At 46.5% G+C, this 12,182-nt stretch overlaps 1 protein-coding gene across 1 annotated transcript in view; it reads left to right on the top strand.

Moving 5' to 3' along the window:
• Window positions 1-12,182, top strand: part of NSD (Nuclear receptor binding SET domain protein) — a 41,708-nt gene that overhangs the window by 15,358 nt on the left and 14,168 nt on the right. The window contains exon 3 of the mRNA XM_077645944.1: window positions 1,021-2,157. Within this exon, the coding sequence (XP_077502070.1) occupies window positions 1,021-2,157 (1,137 nt within the window). The remainder of the gene's footprint in view (window positions 1-1,020; window positions 2,158-12,182) is intronic.

Raw genomic sequence — 12,182 nt, 5'->3', positions numbered from 1 at the left:
AAAAAGGGGACTGGAGTCAATTTCTGTCGCATTTATGTAAATGGGGATATAGCCGCTCCATAAAATGCGCCACTTCAAACAAATGCACAGCATTCAATACAACTAGCGCAATCCCGCCTATATGTCAAACCACATGACAAACACCAGCGCATGTCCACAGCAGATGAACGTTTCTGCACTATTCACTCGATTTAGCCGCTCCACCGAGAGCACTAGTGTCAGGCTACACTCGCGCTGCAAGAACTGGCGTTGCACTGGCACGGCACTTTTGTGAACTAGTGCAGAAAATGCAGCCAAATCGAGACTGCAGGTTTCAAGAAATTAAATTTTAAATGCACTTCCATGGAAAAAAAAATGAAAATTGGTTTTGAGGAAAGGGAATGGTGCAGTAATTGTCTCGCATCACTGTGAACACCCCAACTGTGCCAAGAAAAGGAAGGGAAGGGAGGAAGTTGGGAGTGAAAGAAGAAAGAGGTGGGTAGTGGGGGGCCGGGGAATAATTTTGGGCACCCGGGGGTTTTTAATGTGCACTGACATCGCACACCACATAGGCACCTTTGCGTTTCACCTCCATCGAAATGTGGCCGCACTTCCATAGTCCATTTACTTTTCGTGCGGATAGTATGTTCAGCTCCGAATTGCAAGAGTCTCTTACATACTAAAGTGCCCATACCAGTCAAAAAAAGCCAATTGGTCGGTCAAAAACACAATTGGAACTGGTAGCAACCAATGGGACTCCATTCTACTGACATCGGACCCTGTATGGTAGGTAATCTAAGCCTTCAACTGCAGTTGGTAGTGTCCTTAATAATTACTCCTGGTGCAGAATTGTATGCGTTACATAATGGCATCATTGCACTTTCAAAATAGTAGGTTTTCTTGTAATCCTTGATTAGTTTTGGACAAAATATCAGCTTTAAGAATTAGATGAAAGAGCCAGGTGCTGACATGCTGCTTTGAATTTCTTAGCTCTACTTGAAATGCAGCCATGACTAAATGTGTGCTCATGTAATGCTGCAGGTCGGCTACTCCGCTGTGTGCGTTGCCCATCAACCTTCCATCATGGCTGCCTGCCGGCTGGCTCAAGCCTCCTGAATTCCAGCGCAATCGTGTGTCCGCGACACAGCCGACAGCACCACATGAGTGCCCCTCTCAACGTCAACTGGTGCATGCTGTGCTCCAAAGGTGGGCGGCTGTTGTGCTGCGAGGGCTGCCCAGTTGCGATGCATGAAGACTGTCTTGGCCTGCAAGAGGCTCCTGAGGGGGCATTCCTTTGCCCTGACTGCCTTGAGTGGAAGCACCCCAAGTATGGCGATATTCTTTGGGTCAAACTTGGTTGCTACCGCTGGTGGCCGGCCCAGGTATGTGCACCATCTGATGTCCCTGCCAATATTCAAGCACTCAAGCATGAGCCAATTGGAGAGTTCGCAGTGCGCTTCTATGGTTCACATGATTATTACTGGACAAATAAGCGAAGAGTGTTTCTTTTTGAGGAAGGTGACGGTGGTAGCCTGACTGCAAGTAGCAAAAGTGTGGCACGGCTCTTTGAGGCAGCCCTTGAAGAAGCAACACTGGCATCGGAGCAACAGCGCAAGGCTCGGGAGCAGTCCGAAAAGCCAGCACCATTTCGTATGATCCGCAGCAATCGACCTGTGGGTCATACGGCCATGCCTTCTGTTGATGTGTACAAAGAATCTTCCTGCCTTTGCAACCCCGAGGATCCCTGCCGCACCAACTGTCTCAACCGATTGATGCTTTACGAGTGCAATCGATGCCTGTGCCCGGCGGGGAATGACTGTGAGAACCAGCGTTTCCAGCGGCGACAGTATGCTAAGGCCTCTAGGATACGTTCCCCTGGCCGTGGATGGGGATTGCAGGCAGATCAATCACTGGCTGCAGGCGACTTCGTCATGGAGTATGTTGGAGAGATCATTGATGAAGCAGAATGTGAGCGGCGGCTGGCACAGCTCCATATGGAAAATATCCAGAACTTCTACTTCCTGACTTTGGACAAGAATCGCATCATAGACGCAGGACCACGGGGCAATCTGTCACGCTTCATAAACCATTCCTGCGAGCCCAACTGCGAGACTCAGAAGTGGACTGTCAACGGAGATACTCGGGTTGGAATCTTCGCCATCTGCGATATTACCCCAGGTTTGCAACATTTACTTTCTTGAAAGTGCCCGGTCAGGGGCTTCTAGGTATTCACCTATTCCATCGTACTGAAATGCAGTAGATGGGTGCAAATTTAAATGTCCTGCACTTGCATTTTGATCAGAAGTGTTTTTGCAATGTGACCAAGACAGCCACATTATGGCTATTTTAACTGTAAAGGACGACGCCCGTGACTGCCCTAAATAAGTTAACCTCATCAGTAGCTGCAGAATAAAAAGACAGCACAAGTTCCATAGATTTTCCAATTTTACAGTGCCATGGAAGAGATGAGCTAGTCCATGATGTTTTGGCTTAACATTCCAAAGCGACTCAGGCTATGAAGGACGCCGTACTGAAGGAGCTCCTGATAATTTTGACCACTTGGGGTACTTTAACACGCACTGACATTGCACAGTACACAGGCCTCTAGCATTTCGTCTTCATTGAAATGCTACTGAAGCGACTGGGATCAGACCCGTGTCTTTTGGGTCAGCAGCCGAGCACCATAACCACTGAGCCACCGCTGTGGCGTCCACAATGTTTTGCCAACTTGAATATTGACAATATCTTTTTGATAGTTTTTGGTTAGGCCATCATTTCTAGGCTATGAATGTGCTAGCTAGGTGTCTGTGCTGATAAAGTAATTGAAAAACTAATTTGTTTACTGTGCTGGTGAAGCACTGATATCATTGTGCAGAAGGGGGAAAAAATTGTGAAAGGTTGGAGCACAATTCCAAAAGTTGCCTGGCTCATTGTGCTGAAGCTAAATTTTCAAGTAATAGCACCTCATGGCAGTTGTGGATACTGGAGAAGTTGCTTTTTTTTTTTTTCACTTGCAGCAAGGCATCAATATAGCAGAACAATTTACTGAATTGCTGGTGACATTTTAAAAACAAGACACTTTATGCATAGTATTTAGCGTCTGGGCCTCATCTTAACACAATGAGGCAGTGTTGAGATTTTTCTTGGCCAGTGTGTTGTCATGGAAGAAAGGTGAGCTGAAAAGCTTTAGCTGCTGCGTATGACACTCATAGTTCTAAAATTTGTGTTGTTCATGGTCTGTAGCAGTGTTTTTTTTTTTTAGGCCAGGTTTCTAGCATGTTTTATGCTTGGGCAGTTTGGGATCACTTGAAACATGGCCATGGATGTCGTAAATATACACAACTGCACTTATTCAAGTAATTAACATTGTAACTTGAACTCTTCAGTATTTCTTAACAGTATAAAACTCGTAGTCCACCATAATAATTTTCATGTATTTAAAAGTCACTAGGGCTTGAGTTTTGATTTCCATGAAGCACAGATCCAAATATGAGCAGGCAAAGACTGTAGCTTTCATCATCCCCAAAGGAAAACTGGCAACCCGGCGTTTTTTCTTTCTCTGATTTTACTGCAACTTTCATGGCACGTTCTCCGCTGTTTTCTGGTCCTTGGTACCCAGTTTCACAGCGGGGCGATGTTTTGTTGCAGTGCAAATCGATTTTAACATTCCCCATTTCGCAGCCTCTATAGGGGAGGTTTCTATGGGCAACATTGCGTGTGTGACGTCACTGGACACACGGCCATCAATATTCGCCCTGCGTTTGCTGAAGGACAAACTTTCGAGCTGGCCTTTGGTCATTTCAGATAAATAATGACCCAAGCTCTCACTTATAGTCGCCAGTTTAGCCAATCAACACGCACACGATAGGTTCTGCGACAGTATCCGTGACGTCTTCGTTTGGTCGGAACCCAGTTTCAGTTTTATGGTTTTTGATCTCTTTAATGCTTCTATGTGGTATTTTGAAAAATGTTTTTTTTTTTTTGTAGCAGAGCGCAATGCGATGTGATTATCAGCTCAAAATGTTCAAAAAACTCCCGGAGTTGGCAATTTAACTGTGACAGAGGTGTGCAACTGTTACAGTTTGACCACGATGATTTTGTTTCATTGGCAGCACTACTTGATGCCAAATCTGTGCGTGCTCAGTTTTTGCTCAGAGGGTCCCTGACCATCCTCTAAATGAAAATTTACTACACTCTGTCAGCTGTCAGCCACTGGGATCTAGTTTTTTTTACCATGATTTCCTCTGCCATGCCATCTCGAAGTCAGTGTCTCGCCTTTTCGGACAATAAGCCTTTGCAAGTGAATTTCCTTTCTTTGCTATTAGGGATAGATATGGAGAATGTCAGATGTTTATGCCCTAGCATATACAGCAGTGCTTCCATACACTTGCCAGTATGAACCTGTCATCTTATCGCAACGCTTTGCACTATTGGTGCTTCCATACACTTGCCAGTATGAACACAACCTATCGTTATACTTTGCACCATTGCATTATGTGCAGTGCATGATTGCACATATCAAAATTGGAGCGTGAGGGCACGGGTACACGTGAGCAGTTTTTTGCAGAGAAGGTGAAGCTGCGAGCGCCATAAAATAGGAAAAAAAAAGTTAAAATGATAAACAAATGGGACAGTACGAACCAAGACCACACAGACATAAATGGACCAGGGTCAGGAAGTGCTAGTCTGTGTGTGCGCGTGTGTGTGTCCATCCGTGTGTGTGCGTGCATGGAAATGAACGGTGATAAAAACAGCATGCACAACAGACGGACAGTCAAACTTTATCTGCCATTCACTCGTGAATCGGAACAGTAGGCTCAGGGCCTCACCTGTGACAATGGTGCCTTGGATGCGAGTGGACTTAACAAGAAGATTGGCTTTGTTGAGAGAATGTGAACGGGCTTTTTGAATTTCCGCCTCCTTTTGGAGCATGCATGGTTCTTAATATTTTGCAGAGATGTTCGTAACTAAAGCCCCTAGTTCACCTTGATACTGCAAAAATGATTAGATTCGTTGTTTTCTGCTAAACTATGTGTTAGCAGCCACATTCTCTTTTTTTTTTTATGCTATCGCTGTTAGGCATCGGTAAGAATGACGGTATGATGGAAAAATGACTATTTTACCTTATTTGCACGATTTTAACGGGAGCAGGGAATTTCAGAACTCTGGGGAGTTTGAAAATAAATATTACTACAGTTATAATGCACTGTCAAACTGTCAAGGCCAAACATAGACGAGGGCCCCCCCAAAAAACGCAGACTGCACGCTAAAATACAGAAGCAGCAGATGCGTCCTCGCTATTTTGGAGACAACGCTTTTGATGCGTGCAGCAAAATCGAGCGAAGACAAGCCTCCAATGAGCAGCTGCTGCCATCACTGCCTTGCCATTGCTACTCAGTGTTCTAAGATGCCCAGTCCTGCACCTGCTCCACTCAACTCTTTCAGTGCCTTCTCTTAACAACCTGCTCCACCTTCTTTCTATATCCATAGCCACCTTCTCCTTAGCACTTGCACGCCGCACGCTTTGCCCTAAGAATTAAAAAAAAAACTGGCTTTTACTAGCGGCTCCCAGGCCTGGTGGCGAAGGCCACTTTAGCTACCTTGAAAAGCTTGGAAAAGAAAAAAAGAAATCCACACTATATTCATACCTTAGTTTTGAATGCGACGTGAGACTCATTGTGAAGCTTTATTTGATGTCTCTTATGGAATTTCGTGGATGCTTTGTTGTCAATTTGCGGAATTTATATTTTTCCGGCACAGAAATTTAGGGGCCTTAATCATAGCAGCCTTCTTTTTTGTCTTAAATACTCTGCTTCAGAATATACCTTGCATTATCTTCAGAGACAAGGTATGAACATAACCTTTTTTTTTCTTCTGCTCTTTGAGCTGTGAAGAGAAGCCAATTATTCTATGTTTTTGGAGCAGGGCTTGGGTTATTGAGGCTAAGACACACACAGGCGAGAGTGGTTACAAGTATGGAAAGAACGGAGAGTGGGTCATTGAGAAAGGGAAGCCAGAAATACGAGTGGAAAGGCACAGAACTGTGCAGTACAAAAGAAGGAGTGGCCTCAGTGCTCATTGCCCAGTTTTTCTTTTGCCATCTTCTCAGTATGGGAATTTGAACAGCAGTGCTCATTTCCATGCCACTTTCAAGCGAAATGGAAAATGTCGCTTCTAACGTTTTTCTTCTTAGTTTTCATTCGCTTATAGTGTTTCTTTTCGGTTATTTTTTTATCTGAAAAGCTTACTATACTCAGGGGCACTGTTCTGTATTAATTTCCCGGGTATAAAGGAATTAGGGACGCCAACCTGATCAAATATTATGCTTAGCTTGGTTGCTGCCGAATATGGTTGCCACATTTCGACACCATTGGTCCGAAACGAGCATTTCTGGAACAGAATAAAATATTAAATGTTGGGTGATTCCCTTGGGTGTTAAAGGCAGTTGCGGGTTTTTTTTACCTTGTGCATTTTATCAGAACCTTCACAGGAGGTTTTCTGGAGCTTTGTGATGCTTTGTGCCAAATTTCGCTGCCGGGAAACACTTTGTTTCAGCACAAATGAATTCTAAATGTTCCTGTTACTTGGCCTCAGTTGGAGCGATTTCTATGGGCAACCTGCGTGTGTGACGTTGCAATCTGCACATCCATCTAGTATATTCACTCTGTGTTTGATCAAGAAAAAAATTTTCAGGCTTGTTATTAGTCATTGCAGGTGAAATGTTGATTGAAGCTTTCGCTCACAGTCGCAAGTTTAGCAAATCAACATGCACACAAGACATTTGGTGATAGTACAGTAAAACCTTGTTGATACCTTTTTATTTAATTAAAAAAAAAGTATTATCCAGGAAAACTTATTGTCACGAACCAGAAGGAGTGGACCCACAAATTTAGAAGGCTACCTAAGAGCGGCCCAGTTTAATCTCGGAAAACCTAGCCCAGCCCGAGTGCTCCTCACGCAACTGTATCCGCTTAGTCATCCTCACAGCTCAGTGCAGAGGTGGCACAGGTCAGGCGCGTGGTATTAGTCCGTCCCGTCCTGCATCATCCTGATGCAGAACAGATTATGTACAAAAGGAGGAAAGCAAAAAAGAGGAAAAGTGGACAGGAAAATCAGAGAGGAAAGCTGAGACATGCAAGCAGAGAGAAAAAAAAATAAAAGGTCACAATAACATGCTGAAGCCGAGAGAGCAGTTTAAAATGCAGCGTAAAGGGCACTGCATCATGCGAAAGGTATGGCTTTAAGTAGACTACATGCACAATATCAGTTCGTGGTTGTTGCAGCCACACTTCCATCAGGAACGACCTTATAACTCACGTTGCTTACATGGCGGAGCACTTTATACGATGAGAAATAGCGGTGCAGCAATTTTCAGACAACCCTTTGGTGAACAGAGGTCCACACTCATACGCGGTCACTTGGGTTATAGGCCACTTCCCTGTGGCAGAAATTGTAATGTCGGGGGCCTGTGTTATGCTGAGTCTTGATGTGTAAGCGAGCCAGCTGACGAGCTTGCTCAGCTTGTTCGACAAAGGAGCCCGCGTCTGGTGCGATGTCGTCTTCCCCATACGGGACCATCGCATTCAGCATCATTTGCACTTCTCTGCCGTAGACAAGATGGAATGGGGTAAAGCGGGTTGTTTCCTGAGTCGTGGTGTTGTATGCGAAGGTAACGTATGGGACTATCTGGCCCCACGTTTTGTGTTCTACATCCAAGTACATGGAATACACATCTGCCAGCTTCTCATTGAGGTGTTCTGTAAGTCCATTTGTCTGGGGATGGTATGCTGTTTTCGTTCAATTGGCCATGTGGCTCAGCTTCAAGATGTCGCACACAAGTTGGCTGTAAATGCTTTGCCCAGGTTAGTAATAATGGACGAGGCACCGTGTCGAAGCACAAGCACGTACATGATGAAGTGCGCAACTTCGAATGCTGTGCCTTGCAGGAGAGCCTGCGTTTCGGCGTAACGTCTCAAGTATTCCGTTGCGACTACTGTCCACTTATTGCCCGTTGATGACAAAGGAAATGGTCTTGGAAGGTTCATGCCTACTTGCTCAAATGGAGCTAAGGGAGGTTCGATGGACTGCAACCTGCCAGAGGGTTTCAGAGGCTGTGTCTTCCTACGCTGGCATTCGCAGCAGGTCCTGACGTAATGCTTTATGCATAAGGCTAGTTTGGGCCAATAATAATTGTGCCTACTCTAGAGGGTGTTCGTGCAAATCCAAGATGTCCAGAAGCCGGTTCGTTGTAGCAGGCGAGGAGGATCTCAGCACGGAGGGCGGCTGGTGTTACCAGGAGGCAACTTTAGTCACTGGTGGTGGAGTTTTTCTTGTACAGCACACCATTCCGGAGGCAAAGAGATGATAGCCAACGAGTCAGGCAATTGAGTAGCGTTGGATGTTGACCTTCTAGATGTTCAGTGAGCAGCTTCAACTCTTTGTCAGCACGTTGCTTGGAAATGATGTCGGGCAAGCTAACTGAGCCAAGGAAGTCGTCTTCTTGTGTGGTGCCTTCAGAAGGTTCTAAGGGTGTGCGCGACAGGCTGTCAGCGTTGGTGTGACGACCAGACTTACAAATGATGACAAAGTCGTATTCTCGCGAAAGTAATGCCTAACTTGCTAGTTGTCCACATGGGTCCTATGTTGGTCAACCAACACGAGTAGAGAGCGTCTGGGGTTACAAAAGCAGTTTTTTCTTGGTCTCTCTCGCCAGCTTCTATCTGCCAATATCCTCTTTTTAGGTCGACCGAAGGAAAGTACTTTGCTTACCTAAGTCTGTCGAGGGAGTCGTCTCTATGCTGCAGCAGATAAACATCTTTTTTTTTTTTTGTCATGCTATTAAGCTTCCTGTAGTCGACACAGAAGCTCAGTGTTCCATCCTTCTTTTTCACGAGAACCACTGGTAACGACCACGGGCTGTTCAATGGTTCGATTATGCTGTCAGTGAGTATCTCTGACTTGTGTCTGGATAGCCTCTCACTCTCTGGGAGAGTCAGCCCTCTCACTACACAAACACCCAGGGTAAGCAAAAGAGAGACATTTGGCTCAACAACATGACCCCAATGTGGCTGGTCACAGGTGACCCTAGCCAGGAAATTGCACGTCGGGGCACTGTAACAGTAGCATTGCAAATAAGCAGTGCGGGTGTGAAATTATCCTCGGCGGGTAGCCAGTGCGGTTGAAAATGTGGTGATTCCAAAGGTCTAAGGTGGCACCGTGTTCGCAAAGAACGTCAGTGCCAAGAATCACGTCCCGAGAGCATTCACACAGAACATTCCTACGAATGTGCAACCATGCACAGTGATTCTGGCTGTGCACATACCAAGCGGTGTAACATGGCCTCCAGCTGCACTTATATGTGCCCCTTCCCATGGCATCATAACTTTCTTCAGCGTCATCGCAACCCTACCACTAAGGTTAGAGTAGCCCGCACCAGTATCGACTAATGCGCCAACCTCCTTAGAGTCGATAAGGATATGTATGTCTAAGGAGACGCTGCCCTCACCAGAGCCTGTCGTCGTTGACATCATTTTGGGATGGTTCGGTCGGCGCGTTGGTGGAAGCTTTTCGGCGATACGACGCTCGGCGGCCTCGCCTCCAAAGGTCGCCTGGTCTAATTTTCCCGGTGCAGCCACGAGGACCCATGTTGTGCTGGGGGTATAACCGATCCAAGAAGGCGACCGTGACTGTCAGCGTGGAGTAGGTGGTGTACTACACAGACGGGTCGCGAATTATGCGTTCTCCTCGGGCCACTCGCCGAGCCGTGGACAGGGGCTCTGTAAAAAAACCTTGCAGTCCTGGCTGCCGATATGGGCACTTAAGGTAGATGCGACCAACCTCGCTGCAGTGGTAGCGGAAGGAAAGGACGTCTATCTATCGCGCCAGATATCGGTCTTCCTCGGCACCTGTTGTTAACTCTCCCAGTAGGAGACTGGTTGCGCCGCATGGACTACGACTACAGGAGAGGTGTACGGCGGCATGCAAGGGAGCATCGCAGGACGGTGTACCACGTGAAGTTTCTGCAGTTCCTAGCGGACCGTAGAACAGACGAGGTCGCGAAGGGCGCTTGTAGTGGCCCCGGAGGGAGTATCCAGGGGGTATAGCTTGGAAACAGGGTTGAACTGCCGGTCGTACTGGTTATACCGCTTCTGCAGGGCCCGCTCCATGACCACAGCCTCGGAGAGGAATTCGGCGATGACCACAGAACAGCTGCTGTTTCACACCGCACATTAAGTGTCGCAGCTTTTTTTCATCGGTCATGGTTGGGTTGGCTCGTTTGAAGAGGCGTGTCACATCTGACACGTACATTGTGACGTTCTCGTTCGGCTGCTGGATTCAGGAGTTCAGCGCACGCTCGGCCTGTTCACAGCAGTCGCTGCTGGTGAAACTATTCAGAAGTTGGCAATGAAAGTGCTGCCAGGTCGGAAGCGTCGCCTCGGGGTTCTCATACCAGGTGCAGGCGGCCTCATCCAAGCTGAAGTAGACGTTGCCGATCTTTGGAGTTCCGTCTCAGCCGTTGTAACTTGCGACGCGCTCGAAGTGGTCCAGCCCATCTTGTGCATCCGCCGAGAGGTCGGCATGAAATGTTTTTGGAGTCCGGGGATTCTGCAGGTCACATAGGCAGGAAGGGAAGGGATGTCATCTGTTCTTGCTGGCGTGGGCGCAGCCATTGCGGTTCCTTCGTGAGGGAGGAGCTGAAATTCTGGGGACAAGCCATGGAGCCTCTGACTGGTGCAATGAGCGGGAGTGTTCACAAGGGGTTGCTGCACCGGACTTGTGTTCCGGCTGTCCGAGGTGGTATGGAGCATTGGCCGATAATACCCAAGTGACATCCACCACTTGTCGCGAACCAGGGGGAGTGCAGACGTAGAAGCGGAGGTGGCACAGGTCAGGCGCGTGGCAGTATGATTCAATCCACCTAAATTTCATAAATGGAAGTTTTGAATGAGGTATGATGATATTTATTGCTAATTTCACTTCATAAAAATGTCAATTAGCATTTCTGGCACAAGGGCTGAACAGCTTCTTATCTAGTGCTCGCAGAATTCGATCCGCATTTGCATTGTCTCAAGGCGACAGGGTAAGCCCTATTCTTGCCATGTATTTTAAGGCATCTTTCAGTACACTTCTGTCAACAACCATTGGAGATAGCGTCTGCCTTTTTATATCATTTTTTCATTGCTTTAATTTTTATGCTCTTCCTACTGTACCAAAATTATGAACACAATTAAAACACATTTTTGGGGGGGGGACTACATTTAAGGTCGCTTTTGGTATTATTTTCGTCTATAAAATCAAAACAGATTGTCGCACATGCCTAATTTTGGTGCAGTAGATTCCCACATGCTCATATAAAATACAAAGAATTGCCCTTCTGCTTCATCTTGTTTTGAAGATAATAAATAGTACCTTCGTAACAAAAAAACTTGTTTTAAGATGAATGAGTTTAAAGTGAAGAGTAATTTTACAACCAAGTTTTTCGCTTTGCCAACATTTGTTGACCAATTTATTTCATAGGCACGACCTCCATAGTCATTATTCAACTTCTCTTAGTGTTTTTTTACCAGTCGTTTAGCTTCCTGGGCTTCATTTTTTATTTGCTGTGCTGCTCAGTCAGCAGAGGAAACTTGTCACCTGTCAACTTCTGTCAGCTGGTGGAGAGTTTTACAGCTTCAGGTTAGCCAAAAGGGCTCCAGAACCTTAGCTCTTGCTATTTTACCGCCGTTAAATGTTATGAGAGCATCTGCTGTGCACATCCTTAGTGCCTCTGCTACTAAAGTGGTATTTTAGAGCTTGCTCTCAGGTGGTATGAATAAAGGACTATAAAATGCTATCATGCAGCCTAAGAGCTCCAAGATTGTTCCTAAATATGCTTTTACTCCAACTGAACTAAAAAACATTCAGTTCTGGACATGAAAACGTGCTTCAAATGGCCGAAGCGTGGCCTTGTGGTAGAGCATCCGCCTCGCATTCGGGAGGTGCTGGGTTCGATCCCCAGTGCCGCCGGGTACCCACCGGTTTTTAATGGGTACAAGATTTCCCCCGGCCTGGTGCTCGGCTCTTCTGGGTGAGATGCTTGGGAAAAGGGTCTTGACCACAGTTGCTCTGACGGATCAGCGTCAACAACGTTAAATCCGCCTCGTGCGGTAGAAGCCCATTTGTGACCCTTTTTTAACCGCAGCCGTGGCCCAGTGGGTTGGGCG

The sequence above is a fragment of the Amblyomma americanum genome, chromosome 1, assembly GCF_052857255.1.
Source record: "Amblyomma americanum isolate KBUSLIRL-KWMA chromosome 1, ASM5285725v1, whole genome shotgun sequence".
Lineage (NCBI taxonomy): Eukaryota > Metazoa > Arthropoda > Arachnida > Ixodida > Ixodidae > Amblyomma > Amblyomma americanum.
Note: the sequence above shows the minus strand (reverse complement) of the source record. Positions and strands in the feature narration are given on the sequence as shown.